Below are 22,522 nucleotides of genomic sequence, written 5' to 3' on the forward strand. Positions count from 1 at the left end.
TTTATTTTTTTTATTATTATTTTTTGAGAGCTGTGTCTGCTCTGGGAACGCTTAGGTCATTGCCAAAATATGAATACTGATACACAGGGAAAGAATTCAGTGTGGAAAAAGATGTATTGGCAAAGCCCTTTACTGCTGCAGTAAAACTGCCTCTGTGGGGATGCAATCTCTATCTATATACAGTTTTCCATTTTATTTTTGAAACTATATCAGTCACGAATGACACTAATTACTAGCTTTGCTTTTGGTAAAAATCCATAATGTAGTAGAAAGGTCTGAGTCCTTTGCTGCTCCTCTGGATTGCCATGTCAAAGAACCAGTTTTGTTGTTGAGTTTTGTGACATAGACACCCAAATAGCAGGAATTATTGTCAAATCTGTTGTTGTTACTTGATGATATATGTATTGCATTACCTGAGAATTTGGTAGGTTTCTGAACCATACTTCATGGCAGCCTTACAGGTAGGCTTTTTTTTTCTTCTCTAGTTATTACCCTATGTAATCATAATAAAAGAATATTGGTAAGAAATGCGTAGCATCAGAAATCCTAGACCAGGGATTTTAAGAGGTTTTTTAAAAATCGTATCTCAATAGTGTCTTATAATTCATCTCCATTTATGTTTATGATGGAACAGACAATTCCCTTTGCACTTGGCAATCAAACCTTATTGTGTGACCCATACAGTTGCTTATAATCAGAATAGTATTAGAAAAATTTAATATATTTTGCAGCTGTCAGTGTCACTTAGCAGCAAGAAACAAAAGGACCCGTTTATTTCTTTTTACAAGCCATCCTCTGTACTAAAGATAGCTCGCAATTAGTTTGGGGACAGCTCTTGAGATGAAAGTTGGGTGACCCACAGAGATGTTCTTTCTGTACAATGTTGTATATAAAGAAATCTGCAAAGGTTTTTTTAATATGAGAGCGTATTGCTCATTTTTACTGTACTAATATCAGGGATCCAGAAATACACATTGTAATCAGCTTTATATTTTAATTGAAGGCACAAGGATATTGAATTTTACTGTGTGATGCTGTGAATAGGAAGCATTTCAATTATGTCTGTAAGGATAATATTCTGAATATATAATGTGACCTAAAATTACCCTCCTTCTACATTAACTAAGGTGGACTTAAGTAATGTGGACTCAGAGAAATAGCACCAAACTGGTTTTAGTGTTCAGTCATGACGTAATGCCTTAGACAGTCCAGTCACTCTTGTAGTTTGTTATCAGAGGTAATTGGATGGTTCCCAAACTTCAGACTGACTAATACAAGTTTTTCTTCATCTTTGGGTCTCTGTGCTCAAGACTGAAAACCTGTTGTCCTCTTATTAGCTGTCTGCAAGCCTAATGGGTTTTAAATGGTATTTTTTTTAACATTTGAAGAGTAATCTTTGCAGGGTAGTTATTGGTGCTCAGGCAAACAAAGTGCTTGTTTTGTGAGCCAAAAGTGGGTGGCCAGCATCATCCTATAAACAAAGACTTTGCAGTGTAAAACTTACTGAGGTTATTTGTACACATTCTCTTTTCCAGATATAGATTGAGCACTGCTGGACTCTGCAAAGTCCATTCATTGTTCTAAATAGAAACTTTTTATGGTTCTTTAGAAGGTTGTGCATACCTCTCTTGATTAAATATATAACATATATGATATAATTTATAGATAAAATATATAATATATATAAAATATATCTTTGTATTGCAAGTACTTCCCTCAGAATACATCAAAAATTACTGAAGATGCTGCATGTCTTATGTGCTTTCTCTTAATGGTTTTTGATTCAGTAGGAATGTTCGTCAGAGTTCTTGACTCTAAGTGTATTTAGCAGAAATCTAGCTGTTTGCAAAATTGTATTTCAGTCATTTGTCAGGCACTCCTTAGGAACATCTCAAGGACACGAGTAAACCAGTAAAAATCCTGTATTTCTCTTACCATTCCCAGTGCAGTGGGACCCCCCTCATCATTGCAGCAAGTCACAAAAACTTCTCTGTATGGTTCTTCCCCACGAAAAGAATCCATCATGGAATTGTAACTTCTTTACCCTTTGAATGTATATTGGCATACTTTTTGTTTGAAAATGTGCTCGTGTGTGCGTGTCCCTCTTTGGGATCTTGTCTGCCTTCTCTCCTGCCTACATTTTGCCCCGATTCACAGTGAAGTGGTGGTGGGGCATGCTCGCTATGGAAGTGAGTTTGGGTGGGTTGCACCCGTAGTATTGGGTGTGAGGACCTAGTGTTTGGAAAAGGGTATATTCCACCAGTTTTCAGTCGGTGACACATGTCACCAAATCTGTGTGAACCTGTCTGAACTACGTAGGCAGAAAGAACAGAATGGTCTGAGAGGTTTATGGCTGCGGAAAAAGAGACTAATTTTTTCAGCAATAAAACCAAGAGCAGTCAGAGAGGAGTTGCAGATCAAAATATATGTTATTCATGAATGCACAAACTTATGGATTCCCTAGGTCAAATTTGTCTTATGTTGGACACTTGCAGCCCCTTTTTGGAGTCAATAAATGAGCTGCCTTCTGGCAGAATTGAAACTAAGCCAGTGGCTTCTAGGAGCGCCAGGGCTGTGCATCTTGCTCTTTTTACAAGTGAGCCAGATGGCTGAGTCCAAAATACAGCTTGTATGATTTCTTTGTAGAGGAGACAGCTAGGTAATTGCATCTTGCAGTAGTTCATGATATTTTATGACTTTGTAATTACTTGGTTTCAATATATATTATGTATGCAGGATCTAAACAAAATAATTAATTTGATTATCATAAGTTACCTTGTTAAGCATGGATTTTTACCCATTTCTTATTGTTAATCATTGCTTGACACAGTAATAAGGCATAGGATGGGATGTTAATTCATTTCTAACTACCTAATGTAATTAATTAGAACTGTGCTTTCCCCAAGTGTACCTGAATTAACTCTCTCATGTCATCTGGGAGTTTTAATACAATACTTTTGGAAATTGCTCCTTCCAAAAAGTATTATTATCTTGTGTTACACAATTTGGAAGGATTTTTTTTTTCCTTACATTTATGTTTTGATGACTTCATATTAAGAGTTATATATTTTGGAAATAGGAAGGTGTGGTCAGTTAGAGTTGACATTTTTCTTGGTACTAGTGGAAATGTAAGTGTGTCTTAGAATATAAACACTGAAGGTAGAGTTATAGCAACGATTGTTAGTAACGTCAGTATCAGAACAACAATCTATACTACAAAGAGCTATGCGCAAAGTATGTTTTCACACAAACGCTGGATTTCTAAAGTGAAGGCTGTTACAATGTTAAAGTGACTGAGAAAGTCCCTCAGCCCTACCTCCTTCAAGCTGCTAGCAACTGGAAACTCAAAAGTATTTGGGAGGCATGGGTAGGATCTACTTTGGTATTTGCTCTAGTTTGAAATCAGCAAGAATTACATTTTTGAGAATAGGGCCCTCGACCAAGTCCTTGTTTTTTCTTCCATGTGCGCTTTTAGTCGTTCCCTCTGACTTCCCAGGCCTTGGTATTTCAGAACTGCAAAGCCCTACCGGTTCCCGTTGTGTCAGTTCTGAGTGCTGGAAGTCTTGTGGAAATGAGCACTTCCATGTCTAATGGTAAGACGTTCAGAATCAGACACCACATTTAAAACGTAGCTTAAAAACATGAAGTTTTTAAAATTACAAAATTAACGTAGTATCGCAATCGGATATTGAGTTCGTGGGGGTGGTGCTTTGGGTGCCCCTTTCACCGCCTGTGTTTTGCAGTGCTGCTGGCTGTAGGTGAATGTGTGACACTGAGCTCTGGTTACTTGTACCAGATCCTGGTTTGTCCACTGTTGTCTAAAGCTGCCTTTTGCCTTTTTTTCTCTTTTTTCATTTTTTGTCTAAACAGATTTTTTTTGTCTGTGATGAAGTTTGGAGGATTTCAATGCATGTCATGGAAATGAATAAATTTTAAGATGTTCCGTACATTTGAATATTCATAATTATTAATTTTAAAGAGAATTTGCTAGTATGCAATCTATCAGGAAAGTAACACATAGGTAGTTAAGGTAAATGTGCAGTCAGAGAATGAATTTCTGTTTGTGTTATTATATTTGTTGATGTCGATGCTTGGTATATTTGCTTACATGTTGTAACAGGCTTTAAATTCAGCACCCAAGTCAACTTTTAAGGAACTGAGAACGATCATCTTCCATTTTAATGGCAGAATGTATTTTTTCAGTCTTTCCTTGTTTACTATAGATATATCAAAGAAGGCATGTGAATATTGTATATATTCTATTCAGGTGTATAAATGTGTCTATATAGACACGCATATATTTGTATTTTTAAAAAAAAAAATTTGAAACACTGCCCTGCAAATGTTTTGCCCCAGGAAAAAGGTGAGACCCCAAATGCATCAAATTAAATCACTGGATACATAAGCCCTTGCATATTCATGGTGAGCACAGGGTGGAAACTAGCATGGAAATTAACAGAATAAAATAAGTTTTTGTAGCTAGGAGGTTATTATGTTGCTGAACGGGAGTGCGTTGTAGGGGTTGTTACTTCTACAAAATATTCACCTTTAAAATGTATTCTCCTTGGTGACTTTCCTTATAGTTTCTCCCTTAAGCAGTATTATCTAAAGACAGCATGTTATTTGTTGCTCTTATCAGGGTGGATATTCATGCCCAGAGAATGTACGTTAACTGCTTACTCATTGTATAGAGAGCAGTGCAACTGTTAGCAACCCAGTTTCTTTGAAGCTGAGCTATTAAAGTCACTGTTCAGTAGAAAGTCCTCTAGATCTAATTTAGATAAATCCCTTTATTGTATTTCAGAGTTCTTTTGCAGTTATTTGGTAAACAATGAAGGTGCTGTTGCTGAAGGATCCCAAAGACAAAGATTCAGGACCAGATCCATATATTCAAGTGAGTAAACTTTTAAAAAAGTAAACAGTTGTGTCACTTCACTATTTAATAGTAGTATCATGTGTTCAGCAAGATAGAGGAATGTAACTGTTGCAAGTGAAAAGCGTGCCTAATCAAGATTAGGAGTGCATGTCTGAAATTTTGCTAAGAAAAAAATATGCTAGAAAATTTGCTGTTACTGAAAAAATTATTTTAGTTATGGGGCATTTGTACTGAATTCACCATTAAAGCCCTCAGCAAAGTACTGATATTAAACCAATTTCATTTTAATTAATTAATATTGATTATGTTCATATGGATAGAATTAAGATTACAAAAAATGTTAGTAGTCTTATTGGGAATGTAATGTGAAAAAGAGGTTACTGCTGTGGTCCTCTCTGCTATTGCCTTTATTCATGTGAGGATGTCTTACCCATAAAAGCAGTTCTATTGACTTTAAAGAATTACAGAGATGTAAAGGAATATTTGCAGGACTAGGTGATCATTGGTTACTTAGGGACTTCAGAGGTATGTGCTGGTATATACTGTAACTACTCAGTAGCTGTGTGGGAAGCCTCAGTTCCACAGCTGGCTGTTTAGTATTGTGTTATAACGCTAAATAACTAGCAAAACCAAACTAGATTCACTAGTAAAAGCAAATAAGATGGCTTTGTATTTTACTTTAGTAAAAATAAGTATTCGTACTGACTTAGTCAATTCTTTGGAAAAAACCCCAAACATCTGTTTGAAATCTATTTCAAGAGCTGTAAACCTTTTTTTGATAGGAATTAGGATTATACGGATTTGAAGCAACTTTGATTCCAGTTTTGTCATTTGAATTCATATCTCTTGAAAGCTTATTTGAAAAGGTAAGTTTTAAATTATTTCAGTTTTCTTATTTTCAACAGAATTTAGGCCGTGGTTGTCAAGATGCCGTGTCTTATCTTGATTTAATAATGCCCTTTATGGAACTTATTTTTGTGTTTGCACAAACACAATTGTATACAACACAAAACAATATTGTATACAACTTCAAATATGTTGCCCATACTTGTTAAAGAATTAAGTTGGTCAGATGGGTGGTTGATGGACCATAGATAGTCACAGGTATTGGGGCATTTTGTCACAACAAACAATTAGAAGACTGTAGTGACAACTAAGTCACTGTTCTCTTTCTACTTGTTCTTCAACATATATATTTCATTTTAAAATGTTGAAAAGGTTTTCCAAAGGAGGTTCCTTTTACTGACAGTCTCCAACAGCACCGAACTTTGTTAGGTGTTTGAATGTATCATGATCTGCCATTTACAAGTGATCCAAGAACATTTTCCCTTTTTTTCTACTGATCTTTGAGAGCTCTTTAGTAATCTTAACAGTTCTTTGAGAGGGCAGGGGGCAAGGAGCTGTCTGGGTAGTATCCTCTGTGTTACTACTTGGAATAACAGTTCATTTCTCTTGTATGAATTTGTAAGTACCTCGTATGTCATTTGCCCATCCTTCCAGCTCATTTCAGTGACAGGAATCCTTGTCTGTTCCTACAGATTCTCAGTATTAATATAATCTGTGCAAGTTTTGTTCTGAATTTGAGATTTGTTATACATTTCCCTCATAAATACTCTGGCTACTGACAGTAATGAAATATTTGCCCATTTCAGTGTCAGACATTTATTGAAGGTGTTCTGTTCATCACAAGATTATAAAAAACTGATCAACTTTTTAAATTCAACCTTTTAAAATTAACTTTTTAAATTTATTTATTTTTTTAATTTATTTACTTACTTCTCAAATTTACTGTTTATAAGTAGCTCTCTTGCCCAGAATGTTATGGAGGCCTAGTCTTCACCAGTCCAAGAGCATTAGAAGCCATCAAGATATGTTTAAAAGAGAATAGTAAAAATGAAGGTAAGTGCATATTTATATTCCTTGGTCTTTTCTGTTTCAGGATTTTGTGAAGTTTGTAATTTTATTTCACCCTCCAGTAGATGTTTGGAGTATGCCTCTTTTAGAAAAAGTTTTATCTTGTATTTCTTTTGGCATCATAAAGGCCTTATGCTAAATTGAGCTTTTAAGGGTTGGGGTTTCTGCACTTTTGCTGTTGTTAAAAATGAAAGAAAAGAGCTTTTGGTGCAGATTGCTAATTAGTGTGAGCTTTTTCAGTTGTGGTTAGCTCATGCATAAGGAATATTTTGCTGTAGTGCCTACTTTTGCTTACTAACTACTTACCTCCCTTAAAGAGAGGAGCATGTTATAGAAACTGGCCACTGCTACTTCTGTGCTTATATAATTCTTACGAAGTCTCACAGAAAAAGAGATTTCTCTCTTGAATATAAAATTTCTCAAGTGAATTAAGTATTCGCTAAAAAGCAGTGAAGAAATGGTGATACATTAAAGCCAATAGATTAGTTGTGAGTAAGAATCCTGCAGAGTGCTAAACAGAAATTACCATACCAATGATCTATCAAATCCTTGTAAATTCTTCTAAATTCTTAGGCTAAGTGATAACTTCTGGCTTTGAGTTTCTATATGCACTTAAATTGTATCATTACTTAATCTGCTCCATATTTAGGCTGTGGTCATACTAATCAATGTACAGTGAGTAAGGTTACATTCTTGAGTAAGCTGTAAATACACTTTCAGCTTATTTAACCATTTTTAACAGCAGAAGGCTATATTTTCAGATTTTTGGTCAAATGTAATCTCTTATTTCGAGTTCATCCCAAGTCTTGGTTAGGAATTTTGGGAGCTGTTGAAATACATATTTTAATCAATAAAATGAGTCTTCAGTTCCTATTTGGGTTCCTTTTAAAGGGCATAAATCCTTTTTCCTTCTTCAGAATAGTTTCCTCTGGTTTTTTTCAAACTGTTGTAGTTTCTATTTCTTTTTTTTTTTTTTCTTCCTCCAAGAAAGGACTCGATGTCCTATGATGTTTTAAGACAAGATAGTAAAAGATTTAGTGTATCTATTTGTGACCCACTAGGATTTCAGGTGTAGGGATCAGGTAGCTGGATCCAGGAAGTGTAATCTATAACGTACTTACTGCCTGAAGGAGGAAAACCATTTCCTAGTAATTTTGTTTTCATGTCTGGTATATTTTATTTCTGAGCTGATAACTTTTTTTTGGTGTACGTTTTAAATAGAATCGATTTCTATATTTTTCTTGTATAAGAAAGAGTTGCATTATAGAGTATTGTAGTGCATGGATATAGATTTTTACGCTTTTATTTGTTGTTGTAGAAGATTATATTTTTTTTTTGCCTAAGCCTTCAGTTTTAAACCACCAGTTTGTATGTCTAAATCTCCCTTTGTACTATGTGCTAGTTTTTCCTATGAGTTTTGATGCTTTTTTAAATTCTTAATGCCAAAATATAAATGAACATTGCAAGTTGTATGTGATCTGGCGTAGGGCAAGTGTGCATTAAAAATGCTACTTAACAAAAGCAGCTAAGAACTGTTTACTCAAATTAGGCTTTTAAAAACATGTTGTAGCCTGCTATTTACACAATGAAAAAATACATTAAAAATTCATTCTGTACATACAGATTTGCTGAAAAATGTAGTGGAGTATTAGTTATTATTATTTTGCTGTATTTGTAGATTAAACAAAGTCCAAATACTCATTTAGCATTCATATTTTGTTGCCATGTGCTTAAATTTAATTTAATGTTTTTCAGCCTGGTCAAAATCTCTTAAACAAAGATGGAATACCAAGCCAGCATATGTGGTAGGAAAAGCTACAGCTTCTCTAGGTAAGCTGGGGTTTAAAAAAAGAAATCTTGGATAAATCTGTCTTGTAAGTACAATATTTGGAATATTAGCTGCTGTTCAAGGGTGCTTAGAAAAAAATACAGGTAAGTTTTATAAATGGATAATTTTGAAAACAGGTAATGGTATACACATTAGAACTATACATGCTTACTTCATCTAAGGATCTAGCTTCTGTTTTTTCATTACTTTTAGTGTAATGTGACAGTAACTATTTTAAAAATTCAGTCAAAAAAGAAAAAAACCCTTTGTTTTTAATTTGCATTTGATTTTTTTTTCATTCACTTTGGAAATGAAATTGGATGTAGGGGAATATAGCATGATTGTCTGAGACTGTACGAAGTGTGACGCACTGGCCCTTGAGGCACTGGCACAGGTTGCCCAGAGAGGTTGTGGAGGCCCCATCCCTGGAAGTGTTCAAGGCCAGGTTGGATGGGGCTTTGGGCAACCTGGGCTAGTGGAGGGTGGCCCTGTCCATGACGGGGGGGTTGGAAGGCTTTGAGGTCCCTTCCAACCCAAAACCATTCTATGGTTCTATGATTCTATGATTCATTCCCTCTGTGAGGCATTTGCCAAACAGAAGTCAGCAGTATACATCCTGTTGACTTCAGTGGGTCAGCTGCTTTATTTGTCTTGACACTGGTTTTAATCTGACGCGATACGTATTTCATGTGCGTAACAAAAAAGCAATGTAGATTTTAGTTTGTGAAAGCCTTTCTTATTGTGAAGTTGCTTTGTAGCTTCAGTTTCCACTGAACCATGCGGAAATATTACAGAAAGACTAGCACTTGAGAATTTTAAGTGTCTTGATGTTTTTCTGCTTCTAGTCCAAAAATAATTTGGATAAGTGCTGGCTACCTCTATAAGAAGCATATTTTTCAGGCAGACTGGTAACAAGACTGAGTCATCAACTGGTGACACCTAACAAGCATCTTAAATAAATCAAGTTCCAAATGAGTTAACTTCTCAGGGATTCATCTTATCCCTACTTACTTGCTTAAATAAGAGCAGTGTTATACTCCCAAATTTTCCAAGAGGATTTCAGCCTTTGCTGCTGTCATGAATGGAGCGATAGAGATGCACTTCACCTGCAAGAGGGAAGCAGCAATGTATTTTATTTATAAAAAAGTTTGATGGTAAATGTGACAGTGGTTTAACAAGATTCAATGGCAAGGTACGCTTGATTATTTACTGCATGGAGGACAGGGTCAGACAAATCTCTCAGGGACACCCTCCCGTTGAGTGATGAGATTCAGAGAGGACCCCCTTGCTTTCTAAACTCCTACTCAGAGGAGTCTAGGTGAGGCTGGATCCAATCCTAGACTCAGACTTGGTCAGCAGTTCATGTCTAAAGGATTATATATGCACAATCAATCCTTTATATCACTTAGCTAAAATTTTCAAAGTTCCAGTATGCTTATTCCCAATTCACTTACTGAATGACACGATAAGGATTTTCTCAGCCTCGAGGAGTAACCTTGAGAGTCATCCCTGCTCAAGGGGAGGTCCTGTTGTGCGGTCTGCTGCTGTGCAGGAGAGCTCAAAGGGCTCTTGGACTGCTCACTATTTTATACTTTTTCAATGTATGTCTTTCTAGAGCCAAAATTGAATTTTTCATAGCATGTAACTACTTCCAAGTGCTCTGATTTTTTACTTTTCAAAGAAGTATTTGTGTGCTTGGATCAAGTTGTGTCTCCCTTTTCAACCCATGTTTCTGTGATAGCAAATCTGAATTGTTCTCATGGATTTCAATGTCTGTCTTTGCTCCTTTTGGTTACAGTGGAAGAAATTGGCCTTACTCCACAAGGAGAAAAGTCTGGAAATGCTGAAAAATTAGCTGAATATATTTGCTCAAGTAAGTATCTAAAATCTTCTACTTAAATTAAGCGAATATACATTCCATTGTTTCAGAATTTCCTATAAATAAAATTGAACGTACACTGAAGCAGAGAAATACATACTGCATTTCTCTCTTATTCTAACCTGTGAATTCAGCTTCTGGGAGTGTGGGTGATATCTCTAAAAGACGATAAAAAATACTTTGAAATACCTGTACAAAACATTAATTTACATGAAATCTTAGACTCTGTAATTGATTAATAATGCTCTATGACCCAGTAGACAAAGTATTTTTTTACTAAAAGCCCAGAGCTGATGATTGGAAATTGCTACTTAATCATAAGACTTAAGTGATTGTGACTACAGGTGTGCTGATTCTCTGTGAACTTTGGGTGACCTGACTTGCCTTGCTTCAAACCCGTTAATGTTCTGTTTAATATCTTTATCAATGATCTGGATGAGGGGATGGAGTGTAGGGTGGGAGTGTTGATCTGCTCGAGGGTAGGAACGGTCTACAGAGGGGTCTGGACAGGCTTGAGCAATGAGCCGAGATCCTGCACTTGGATCACACCAACCCCAGGCAGCGCTACAGGCTTGGGGAAGAGCAGCTGGAAAGCTGCCTGGCAGAAAAGGGCCTGGGGGTGTTGGTTGATACCTGCTGAATATGAGCTGGCAGTGTGCCCAGATGGCCAAGGTGGCCAACAGCATCCTGGCTTGTATCAGAAATAGTGTGGCCAGCAGGACCAGGGCAGTGATTGTCCCCTGTACTGGGCACTGGTGAGGCCACACCTCAAGTGCTGTGTTCAGTTTTGGGCCCCGTGCTACAAGAAAGACATTGAGGTGCTGGAGCATGTCCAAAGAAGGGCACATTTTTTACAATAATTTGTTAAAATTTCTGATAGTAATAAGAAACATTTTTAAGCTTAGGGGCTGATTATTTTTTGAGTGGATGGGTCAGTACAAGCTGTGAAAAAAGAGGCTGCATTTTTTTACATCCTGGGTTATAGAGCTTGGGTGAACAATGTCATAAGCAGCAGCTGCCAGCCCAATGGATTTGACCTCAGAGCTTCTGACACACGTCGTGTTTCAGGGGATCCCTGACTGAGATGCATGCTGCCTTCAAAGTGTCCACCTGAGCATCAGCTGGGAGGAACGGTTGTCAGAAGTCAGCAGAATTAGTCCCCAAGCTCTCTGAAACTCATTGCTAAAATATTCTCTGTATCAGATGAAAATCACTCCTAAGGTTCGGTGTCTCAGCAGCAACCTGTTAGCTGGCAGATCCTTCCCTGCACTTTTGTATGACCTGGGGTGTGTACCCGCTCATGTGAGAAAGCAGGGAGCTGTACAGTGGAGCCTCATAGTGGGCATAGAAATTAGAGGGTACTTAGTCTGATACAAAGGTATGTCCTTCACTGAATGACTTTCTGCCCCAAATTTAAAAAGGGAAACAGAAACCTTCATCAGAGGCTCATGCAGTGTCCACTAATTAAACAGAGAATGACCAACTGAAAAGCCATGGTATTCAGCCAGTCACGGTAAATAACCCTAGCCAGGGAAACAAATGGCCGTGCAATTATTCTAGATGTTGGATGAATTATTGTATCTGCTGTTTTTAAAGCCCTGCTGCTGACCACACTTTATGAACTTGCTGAATAAGGTGCTAGGTGCTTCAGTAGTGGAAATGATGTCAAGAAGGCTGACAGGTTGGGTTTTGCTGTTAGGTATAATATTAGATATGAAAGAGAGTGTTGATTAGCAAAATCTGAGTGGTAGCAGAGATTTGTAGGTAAAAGAAAAATTGATTGGAGCTGGCAAGTATTGTTTTTTATGGGCAGAATGCTCTGTAATTCATTGGCAAATAAATATTTTAACTATATGGAATATTTAATGATAAAAATGATAGTTGCCAACACAAGATTAAATAATAAATTCTGAAAATTAAAAATGAAATTTTCTACACAAAAATGCCATAAGTGAAGAATAACCCATATCTACTCTTCAACAGATATTTTAAAACAAAGACAGGTTTTAGCTAATTTTTTTAGTGCTAGGAAATCTGCTTTTGGTAATGAATTAATGTTTGCCAGTTTGCAGAAGGTGTTTTTTTGAGAAGGAAGACAAGAAAAATACTTGTGTTTTCTGTTGCATGAATGTGAAAAAAAACTAGGATCAGGTCTAAGGAAAATAGTGCATGTAGTACCGTGGGTGGAAAAATTCCTCATTGGTGAGCCTGTGACTGGCACAGCTACTGCACCGTAACGTCTTCTTGGTTAAATTGACACAATGCTGCAACACTGCCATTATCCTTGAAAAAATGACTGCCTTTGAATACCCTTCAGTTTTGATAACCGACCAGTGAATTTCAATCATTGGAGACTGCTTGTTGTTGATACATATAATCATACTCAGTGATTTATTGGATTGTGTGTATTTATGCGGTCTCAATTTATCAAGTGGTTTATAACAACCTCTGAAGTACAGATTAAATTACATCATGTTCCTTGTTGCGTATATACTTATTTTTCTTTATGAATAAAATGATAAGTAAATGAAAAGAATAGCTCTAAATTTTTTATATCATTAGAATTTATTGTCGGAATAAATATAAACTAGGGAAAAGATCATCCCCTGTACTGGGCACTGGTGAGGTCACACCTTGAGTTCTGTGTTCATTTTTGGGCCCCTCACTACAGGAAGGACATTGAGGTGCTGGACGTGCCCAAAGAAGGGCAGCAAAGTGGTGAAGGATCTGGAGCACAAGTCTGATGGGAGCAGCTGAGGGAACTGGGGGGGTTTGGTCCGGAGAGCAGGAGGCTGAGGGGAGATCTGATCATTCTCTACAACTGCCTGAACGGAACTTGTAGCCAGGTGGGGGTCGGTCTCTTCTCCCAGGTAACAAGCGATGGAACAAGAGGAAATGGCCTCAAGTTGTGCCAGGAGGGGTTTAGATTGGATATTAGGAAAAATGTCTTCACTGAAAGGGTTGTCCGGCACTGGAACAGGCTGCCCAGGGAAGTGGTGGAGTGCCCATCCCTGGAGGGATTTAAAAGACGTGTAGATGTGGTGCTTAGGGACATGGGTTAGTGGTGGGCTTGGCAGTGCTGAGGTAACGGTTGGACTGATGATCTTAAAGGTCTTTTCCAGCGTAAAGGATTTAATGATTTTAAAATCTGAAGCAATGATACTTCTTTTGTTATTCACCTTTTGTGCTTTGGTACCCACTTCAACTTAAGTGCTTGGGAAAATAAAGGAATTTACTCCTTAACTAGCTAGCTAACTTTACTCTCTTTTCAAGGCAAATATTTTTTTAGTTTTATTACAGTGTAACATTTGCATTAGTTACAGAAGTAGGGGATACCATTAGCGCCAACACTTGTTTAATTGTTCAGGCCTACTAAGGAATTTTTCTGTGCTTTGTAAGCACAAACCAAAAAGGATTAATGTTTCCTTACAGATATCACATTGACATTTCAATTAAGTGACATGAGTTGTAGAAGGATTAATGCTGAAATATTTAGGTTTTTTCTTTTTATTTTAAAATGTCTTTTACATTCTATCCCAAGTTCATTCTTCCTTCCTGTAATTTATTAGAAGCATATCTTTGGCTTCTAATAAAACTTCAGTGTGCATTTAAGACAGTCGAATATATCTGTGTTGACTCCTACTAAGGGTGTTTCCATTTGATTTTTACTATGCTGTCCCTTTTTTCCCTGCAGCATCTCTGATGCTTACTGTTATAAACCAAGAATCCACTTCCAGCACTTAAAAAAAAAAGCATTTATTTTTCTAGTAGTCAACTCTTAAACATGTCTATTAACATAATTGAATTAGTAATAAAATAAGGTGTTGAGGAACTCTCATTTATTTTGAAAGATGAATGCAAACTTGTGTGCAGCTGTGTAGAATTTCATCTTGAAATGTTCTCAGTATTTGTTATTTATAGAAAAGGCAAACTCTGTGCAAAAAAAATCTGCCATTAAGTTTCTGTCCAAAAATCAAATTCCTCTTCAATTAAAATGCTCTTTATCTTTTGCAAAATGTCAATATTCACTTTTATTAGAAAAAATCTAGTAGTGAAAAGTTTTCCAAAACGATTAGTTTAATCCCTAAACCAGCAAATTACTGAGAATCTCATCTAGACAGTGCTATTTCATTCTTCCCAAGCCAGGTATTTGCATTCACAATGGGGTGATTATGGTCCGTGTCTGCACCTTCCTGTCTCCAGTGCGTGGGCGTACACAGAGTGCACGGGGGACAGGGTGGCTACGGGAATGGAGGTGTCACCCAGGAGATGGTGACATGAATACTGTCACCTGGTGGTGTTTTTTAAGCAGAATTTGCTCCTCTGATGATGTGTTAGAAACATACCAAACCTTTGGAAACAGCTTCCCAGGTGTATCGTGTCCTACAAGAGTGAAGTTACAAACAGCCATGTATCTGTTGGGAAGGTCCTTCCAAAATCTCCAGGGGGCTTTCACATGTTGGCCATGTAACAATAATTAAGGTTGGAGGTCACTTCCATTTTAAAGGATAAGGGGAAGTGAGGATATCCACTCCCACCCTAGCAATGGAAGTAGAATCATTTTTCCTTGGGGAAGTAAGAAAATAAGACTTTCAGATAGGTTGAAACTTTTCAGCAAAGTATTTCTATCTTCTTTGTCTGCCGGAGCATTCTATTATAGAGAGAGCTGTCATGTGTTTGGTGGGACTAAGATTTTAAATGTAAAATTGAGGAAGATTGTGTTTCTGAGGAAGAGGAGATAACTTGCACAGTACTTGTTTTGTAGAATGGCAAGGGGAATAGAAATGCGGTTTATCTTCCATGAGATCTTTTTAGCCAATGTATTCATATTATAGTTACGGAATATTTTTTAATTTACATGCTAAGTAGCCTCTGTCCTCTGAATTGTGGATGCAGTTGCACTGCAAATGTTTTCAGTTATCTTTGGGCTGTGTCTGTAATGAAGCATACGGCATTTACTGCAGTGTTCAACATTTGATACCTTGAAAATGTATTAAATGTATCATGTTTACTCTTTAATAAAGACATAAGTTAATTGAAGTACTTGTTTGTGTGTTTACAGGAGAGAAACCAAATTCCTCAGCTCTTCTTTTTCCTTGTGGAGCCCTGAAAAGAGAAGTACTTCCCACAGTACTTAGAGAAAAAGGTTGAACTTCCCTTGGAGCCTCATTTTAGTCAGTTGTGAGAAAAGTTGTATCTAAAGCTTGTGAACCAAATTTGACTAAGTAAAAATTGAAATTGCTATTATGTTGGCTAGAAGGTAGAGGATGGGAGTAAAAATGGTGAGGTCGGATTGCTGCCCACAGCTCTGAGACTGAGCTGTAGTGTGACGGGAGCAAGGTTATTTGCCTTGTTCTTCACTTGCATTGCCTTCTGTGAGATGGAAGGTAACTAATTCACAGAAACGTTGCAAGAATTGAGAGTTTTCCCCTGTGCTTCAAGGTCCTCTTACTACAATTGCTTTAGCGTATCTTGCAACTCTAGAAATACCTACAAGTCCTTCACAGAATTTTTTCTGTATCTTTTTAGCCTAAAATAGTACACCTAAGTGCAATTAGTATGCTGAGAGTGCTTTATTGAAATAATAATAGAAATTAATGAAACATTGTTGAATTATGACTGTGTATCCTAATTACAGGTATACCTCTGGAAAGCCTTACTGTTTATCAAACAACCCAACACACTGACCTGCAAGAATCTTTGAGCAGTTATTTCTCACAACAGGTATTGGACACTGATGTAATTTGGGAATTTTTGAGGTATATGATAACACCTAGCAGAATGTACTCCTTTTTTTTTTCAGCTGTCTGTAAATGATACTTGTGGTGATACAAGAATGTCCTGCGTAGGCTTCTTGTTTTGTTTCCCTGTTGGCTACCAAGAAAATCCTTTAGCAAAAGGTTCATACAGAGAGCGAGTCCCTCAATAATACCGTGTCAGAAGTTACATTTAGTGAGGATATTTACTGAACAGCTTTGCTATTAATTTTTATTACTATAATTGAAATATCACTGGACAACTTTGCTATATATTGCAAATCAGAATCCAATAGTAGTTACCTGCCCTACATAGTTTCAGTGTTCCTTCTCTGATTATCCAATTTATGAATGTAGTAATCTCATTTTAAGTGTTAGAATTCCAAGTGACATGCTGTTGACAAATGTATTGAGGTATGTTTGCTAGAATTGTTATTAATGTTTTTCACTTTTTAAAACCATCTACTAAATGTCATTAATCAAGGATCACTGCAGATACTAATAATTGCTTTTATTTTTTCAAGACTGGCTTTCTGAATTTTCGATTTGCAGGAGCCTACACCATATGTAGGATTAATTTTATTCAAAATGCAGGCTTTGCTTCTTACAGAAACTTGGCCTCCTCGAGCACGTTGCACCTCTTTTTAAAATCTGTGCATTAATGTCTTGTTAAATTACGTATTGATTCTAAAGCTCTTTTTCAAGAGGTCCTAAAAGGTTATGGCATGGGCAGTCTAAGTGATACATTGTAGTATCCTGGTGTTCCCAGGTGGATATTGCAGTTCTGAACCCCCTGGTATTTAGTTTATGCCAGCTATAAAAGCGAGTCAGTAGTACATATGCATTTTGTAAATTTCTGAACTATTCTTATGAACTCCTTGCTTGCTGCAATTAGAAGTTACTTTCTCCGTAAAGCTGTTAAACTGTGTTTCTCATGTGCTTTTTAGTTCTTCTTAACTGATGATGTTGTGGTTGTATGTTCAGTGCATGGAGAGGTGACATAAAATGACGAGTGTTTAGCACTCAGTGAGACAGTGAGCAGCAGCACTGTGTTAAACTGTCATTCTGGCCTCTGTGAGCTAAGGCTAACTTCCAAGTCATGCACTATAAAACAACAACAGATGTAGTTTGAGTGGAACTAGTGTATCTTTCTGGTCAGACAGAAAATGATGATAAAGGAGGCATGTGCTTTGGGTGTGCAGCTCAAGAGCTTGGGACCTTCACTCCAGACAGAATTTTGCAGAGTTGTGGGTTTTTTTGGCTACAGAAGTTTGCTCCTGCTATCTTAAGGCAGGCTTGTTCTGAGAGAGAAAGCCCTTCCAGGGGTCTGCAGTTTTAAGGCATCACCTCATCTTTGCCAGAGCATCTCAGGGCAGGCAGAACTTAGAGTAAACCACACGAGCTGGGAAACAGAATATGTGCAGAATTGAGATAGATGGGAATGGCTTTAGGGAAATAACTTGCTGAATTTTCGTGCTAAACAGGAAAATGAGTACAGCTCCAGAACACTTTCAGTACGTTTATCACCAAGCACTTGTGTGACAGAGTATTTGGTTCAAGTCACACCTGAATTTCAGCACTCTGTGGTAGAATGGGGGTTTGGCAGACTGTCGGCACCACAGGAAATGCTTTCTGTTGGCGTAACTGCTGTTTCTCATTGATAAAAGCACTTCATTTCCATAGAGAGGCAGTTGAAGGGACCTGTGTGAACGCACTGATAAACTGCTGGAGGAGTGAGTAATCTTATGTTAACCTATGGTTACTTTTACTCAGGGAATTCCAGCAAGCGTTGTGTTCTTCAGTCCATCTGGTGTCAAATTTTGCCTCCGGCACATTCAGAAGCTTTCAGGGGATTTTATCAACCATATCAAGGTATCTTCTCTTTGAAAGTGGTGAAATACAATAGGGAGTAAGTTTGGGGTGGGTGAATGAGAGCTAGGAAAGCTGTTACACCCATTACAAACCTTCATTTTCTCTTTTGTTTGTGTTTATTTCTCTGAAAAAATAGGTTATAGCAAATACATGAATAGCAAATACAAATGTTATTATATAGCTGAGAGCCTTTTTTAAAAAAAGAAAAAGGAATCGTTTTCACCTAGAATTTTTTTCTCCGACTAACTTATTCAGTCTCCACTGGGTATAAGCTTTATTTTCTCTTAGTGATGCAAAGGTGTGAGTAGTCCATGCTTGAATCAGCAATTACAGGCTGAGGCATATTAAAAGTCCTCTCACTTTTCCTGAGTTGCAGGACTAAGAGCTTTAGATGTTTGTAATGGCAAGATAAATAATCATCTTTCCTAAGGAATTTCTAATAAGCGGTTTTTAATACTGATAACCTTTAACCTGAAATGGCTAGTACAGTTTAGTAAGCTCAGCCATGCAAGTCGACACGCTGACAGTGCCAGTGACGAAGGCAGGCTCTGGACCTACGTAACTAGTTCAGAGCTGATGCCATACCTGACCACGCTATTAGAACTGTGACAATGTCCTTTCAGTTTTGTGCCATCGGTCCAACAACTGCTGAAGCCATGGAAGCAGCAGGAATCCCGGTTAGCTGTACTGCTGAGAGTCCGACTCCCCAAGACCTCGCCGCTGGGCTCCAAAAAGCACTTTGCTTACAGAACTGCTGTTTATCGAAGTAAGAGCAGAGCGTGCATTTGAAGGTGAATATGGTGCTGTGGAAGGGTTTTCCATTTTGCAGACCTGTTGTCCTGCAAGGAAGTATTTTTCAGGACTGTGCAACACTGTCCTTGTCAGGGCCTGGTGTGAGAAGCTTGCGTCTAAATATTTAAGACATCTAGAATTTGTCCAGCATATTTTAAAGCATCTAGCTATTCCCCTTTTCTCATGTGTGCAGTGTAAGTATTTTATGTGGACATTCCTTGAAAACTAGTAGTGAGAGGCTAATCTGCATCAGAGTAGTAGATCAAAATAAATGTATCACCTCAGGTATCTCCTAGCACACAAGGTAAGGATTTAATTTCTCTGTATAATCACTTTTACGTGCACATCTTCTTTTTCTTTTGTAAAAGAAAAGCGTACTTAAAATGAAGTACTTTCTGTTGTAAAGCTTACTTGTTCATTCTTCTGCTTTTCAAATATTTATATGAAAATGATGATTGTAGAGTCTCAATGGAATAGGACAATTCTTGCAGTGAAGTTGCACTGTGTGGAGCTAAGAGCAGATCAGCTCTTGCCACTAAATATCGTCACAATGCAGGGTCTGAAAAAATTAGGTTTTGGTTTCTATTCCTGTAATGAAGAAGGATTTATTAACAGAGAAATAAACTGGCTTATCATCGTTAATAACAGTGTTAGAGAGTTGTCTGTTTTGGATGTGGTTTATGCTTTAATTGTTTATCTGTGAAAGGAGAAAAAGTAATCCTATTTAGCACTAATACTACCTCCGCTAATGCTAAGAAATTCATAGATTTAAATCATAATATACCCAATTATAATCCTCATGAAAGTCATTCATGTTGTTAGTATAGCGCTGAGGTTCATAGAATGACAGAGAAATCCCCATTTGCTGTAAGTTTCTATTAGCTTAATTCTGAGTATATGACCTGAATTTGCAATTAGGTGAGATGCTCTGTACCTAGGAGTTAATCTGAACCCAATTATATTAATACAAGCTGAAGTAATTTCAAACTGTGTATGTGGATTCATCAGTCAGACTGGGCACAAGATGGCAACCATTTTGCTTTATAAAGCAGCTGAATTTTCTTGAGATGAAATAGAATCTCAGAAGTATTCTAATTGCAGGAAGATAATGTTGAACAGAGGGAGGAATACTTCATCACTGAGGACACCGACCCTGTAGGACAGTAGAATCACTATGGAAACTGGATGAGCTGCAGGATGTGTAGAGATGCCCCAGGGAGAGAGGCAAGAGAATGATTACGCAGCAACTGTTGACTTTGCCCCTGTGTTTTTTTAAGATGATTGAAGTTAAGCTGTTGAACATTCAGATTCAGCTGAGTAGAGTCATTATAGCATAGAGCCTGCAGTACGGTTCATCTCTTCATTCAAAAATAAATCCACAGCAGAGCGAGGGTTTAGAAGTCTGTTCCAGTCCCTGCAGCACTACTTGCAGCTCTAGCCTGTGAAACAGAAGACAACTAGGAGGGGATGTGTGTGAGGTAGTGCTGCAGGGCAGAGGAGGAGGGGGAGACAGGCTCAAGAGAAGAGAGCAAGAGCTGGAAACAGAAGCCAGCTGTGGGCTTGTGCTCCCTTACACTGTATGGCAGTTCTTTGCTAATGTGAGTTACATTGAGTTGTTTAACTCCTCAGCTCAGGCCCATTTCTACATGTCTTCCCAGCAGAAATGATCACTAACCATCATTTCCAAGTAACACATACTTATCACATTTAGTACTTGGTAATCTATTTCAGTAAAAAGAGAGACGGGAGTAGAATTGCAGCAGTTGAGTGGCGCTTTATCCTTTTTCAGCCTGATCAGCTGAAGTACAGGCCTGGCTTTATCCAAGCAACCCTTCCACAGCTGAAACAACCGTGCCCAGATCACCACTGACTTCTATGGGTAATTAATCTTTTCTAGAACATCCATACGATATTCTATTGGTTATTTTACCCACAACCAACCTGCCTTTAGAGCATTGTGCAAGCCTGTTCCCTGCACACAAATACCGCTCTAAGGAAGAAACCACGCTCCAAAGCTGCTGGCCTTGCAATACCGAGTCTGCCTGTGTAATTAAGAAGCAGGATGAGTCTCACCCAACCGCTGTAGCATTCTTAACCACAGAGGACTTCAGACTTGTATTAATAATTACATATTAATAAAGTAATTTGGCAGATTACAGACCTAATCTATGTGACTCAGTGAAGTACTGTAGAATATTGCTTCCATTTTGTTACAAGGAAGCAAGAAGACGTTATGCAGTGCCCCCCCACATCACGGTAACAGACTGTACTTGCTTGTCGGAGCTTAGACTGAGGTTCTTCTCGTCAGCTGGCTGACAGTCAAATACCAAGAGCCTGCAGAACCACACACTGGTATCTCTGCCAGCAGCTGTGTCTAAAATCTGCAGGATAGGGGGAAGGTGTAAATGGTGCTTTCTTCTGACTACTTGTTTTAGGGTTTTTTTTTTTAAATTGCATAAAAACCTCCCACTGCTGCCTCCTGCCCCTGCAAGCCCTCCTCCCCTTTGCATTCCTCCCTCAAATGCACCTGCTACCTCAGATTTCCTCTGGAGGAAGCACTGCCTTACAGCACAGATCGGTATGGTGCCATGCCAGTAACATGCACTCAGGCAAAATCTCTGCTAAAAAGGCCCATTTCAGCACCTGTTTCAGCCCCAGGAGGACCAGACATTACACTCTAGTCTGACACTTTTCTTTGGGCCAGCCTTTGTGGACTTTCCCTCTCGACTAAAGTGAAAACTGCAGCAGTGCACACACTGACCTCTTGCTAAACCAGGTCTGACAGAGGGTTTTGGCTGGCATTTCCCCTTACCATTAGGAATCTGGCAGCAGCGGTCAGAACAGGAGCCCTTCTAACCCAGACTCTCTGTTCTCTGGACACTGTTCCTGATCTCAGCAGGCTTTGTTCAGTCACCCCTCAGCTCCTCTGCTGGGATTTTGTCCTGAACAGATTTCTTCTCCCCTCACCCTTGCCAGGCTTCCTGATAACAATTTCAGGCATTGTGCTTTTAACCATCTTACTTCAGAAACCCACTGTTCCATTTCCTGCAGCTTTGACCTCACCAAAAGTGAAGGGGAGCCAGGCCCCAGGTGGAAGGCAGGAAAAGACACAGAACCCTTCTTTTTCAAATCGGTCATTCCAAATTGGAAGCAACAGAACAGTTACAGACAAAGCCTGTCGTCTTTCATCCTTTCACAAGCTGCTTTTGCTTCTCTCAGGTGCATTTGTGCTCTGCATTGCATCAGAAAGATCAGGTTTCTTCTGAAGACAGATCCACTTGCATAACCTTGAGTTGTCAGGACAAAAATTTGTACAAACTAGGGGTTTCTGGATGAAAACATGCCCCATACAAAAAAAAAAAAGCGTCATTCTCTATCTCTCACCACGAGAGTAAGAATCACCTCCTCGAAACAAGCAGCTTAAATAGTTCATTCACTACTTGTGTGCAAGTACAGAGATTAAAAAATACATATGCATACATCTGCACAGGTAAAAACTGTTAATACCTTTAAATAAACAGTGTTTTATACTGTTGTTATACAATAATGAACCACATTTATTTGTAGAAAAAAAAACATTAAGACATCAGATGTTGTTTTTTTGC

General features: G+C 38.0%; 1 protein-coding gene across 2 annotated transcripts in view; it reads left to right on the forward strand.

The window, feature by feature from the left end:
• The window catches only part of UROS (uroporphyrinogen III synthase), a 20,943-nt gene extending 1,387 nt beyond the window's left edge, over positions 1-19,556 (forward strand). For both annotated transcript variants that reach the window (XM_054831534.1, XM_054831533.1), the window contains exons 2-10: positions 4,805-4,894; positions 5,659-5,742; positions 6,679-6,775; positions 8,546-8,620; positions 10,417-10,491; positions 15,560-15,643; positions 16,136-16,221; positions 18,027-18,125; positions 18,749-19,556. In XM_054831534.1, coding sequence (XP_054687509.1) covers positions 4,832-4,894; positions 5,659-5,742; positions 6,679-6,775; positions 8,546-8,620; positions 10,417-10,491; positions 15,560-15,643; positions 16,136-16,221; positions 18,027-18,125; positions 18,749-18,895 — 810 coding nt within the window. In that variant the 5' untranslated portion in view covers positions 4,805-4,831 and the 3' untranslated portion in view covers positions 18,896-19,556. The remainder of the gene's footprint in view (positions 1-4,804; positions 4,895-5,658; positions 5,743-6,678; positions 6,776-8,545; positions 8,621-10,416; positions 10,492-15,559; positions 15,644-16,135; positions 16,222-18,026; positions 18,126-18,748) is intronic.
• The last annotated feature ends 2,966 nt before the right edge of the window (positions 19,557-22,522 follow it).

This window comes from Grus americana, chromosome 7 (genome assembly GCF_028858705.1).
Source record: "Grus americana isolate bGruAme1 chromosome 7, bGruAme1.mat, whole genome shotgun sequence".
NCBI lineage: Eukaryota > Metazoa > Chordata > Aves > Gruiformes > Gruidae > Grus > Grus americana.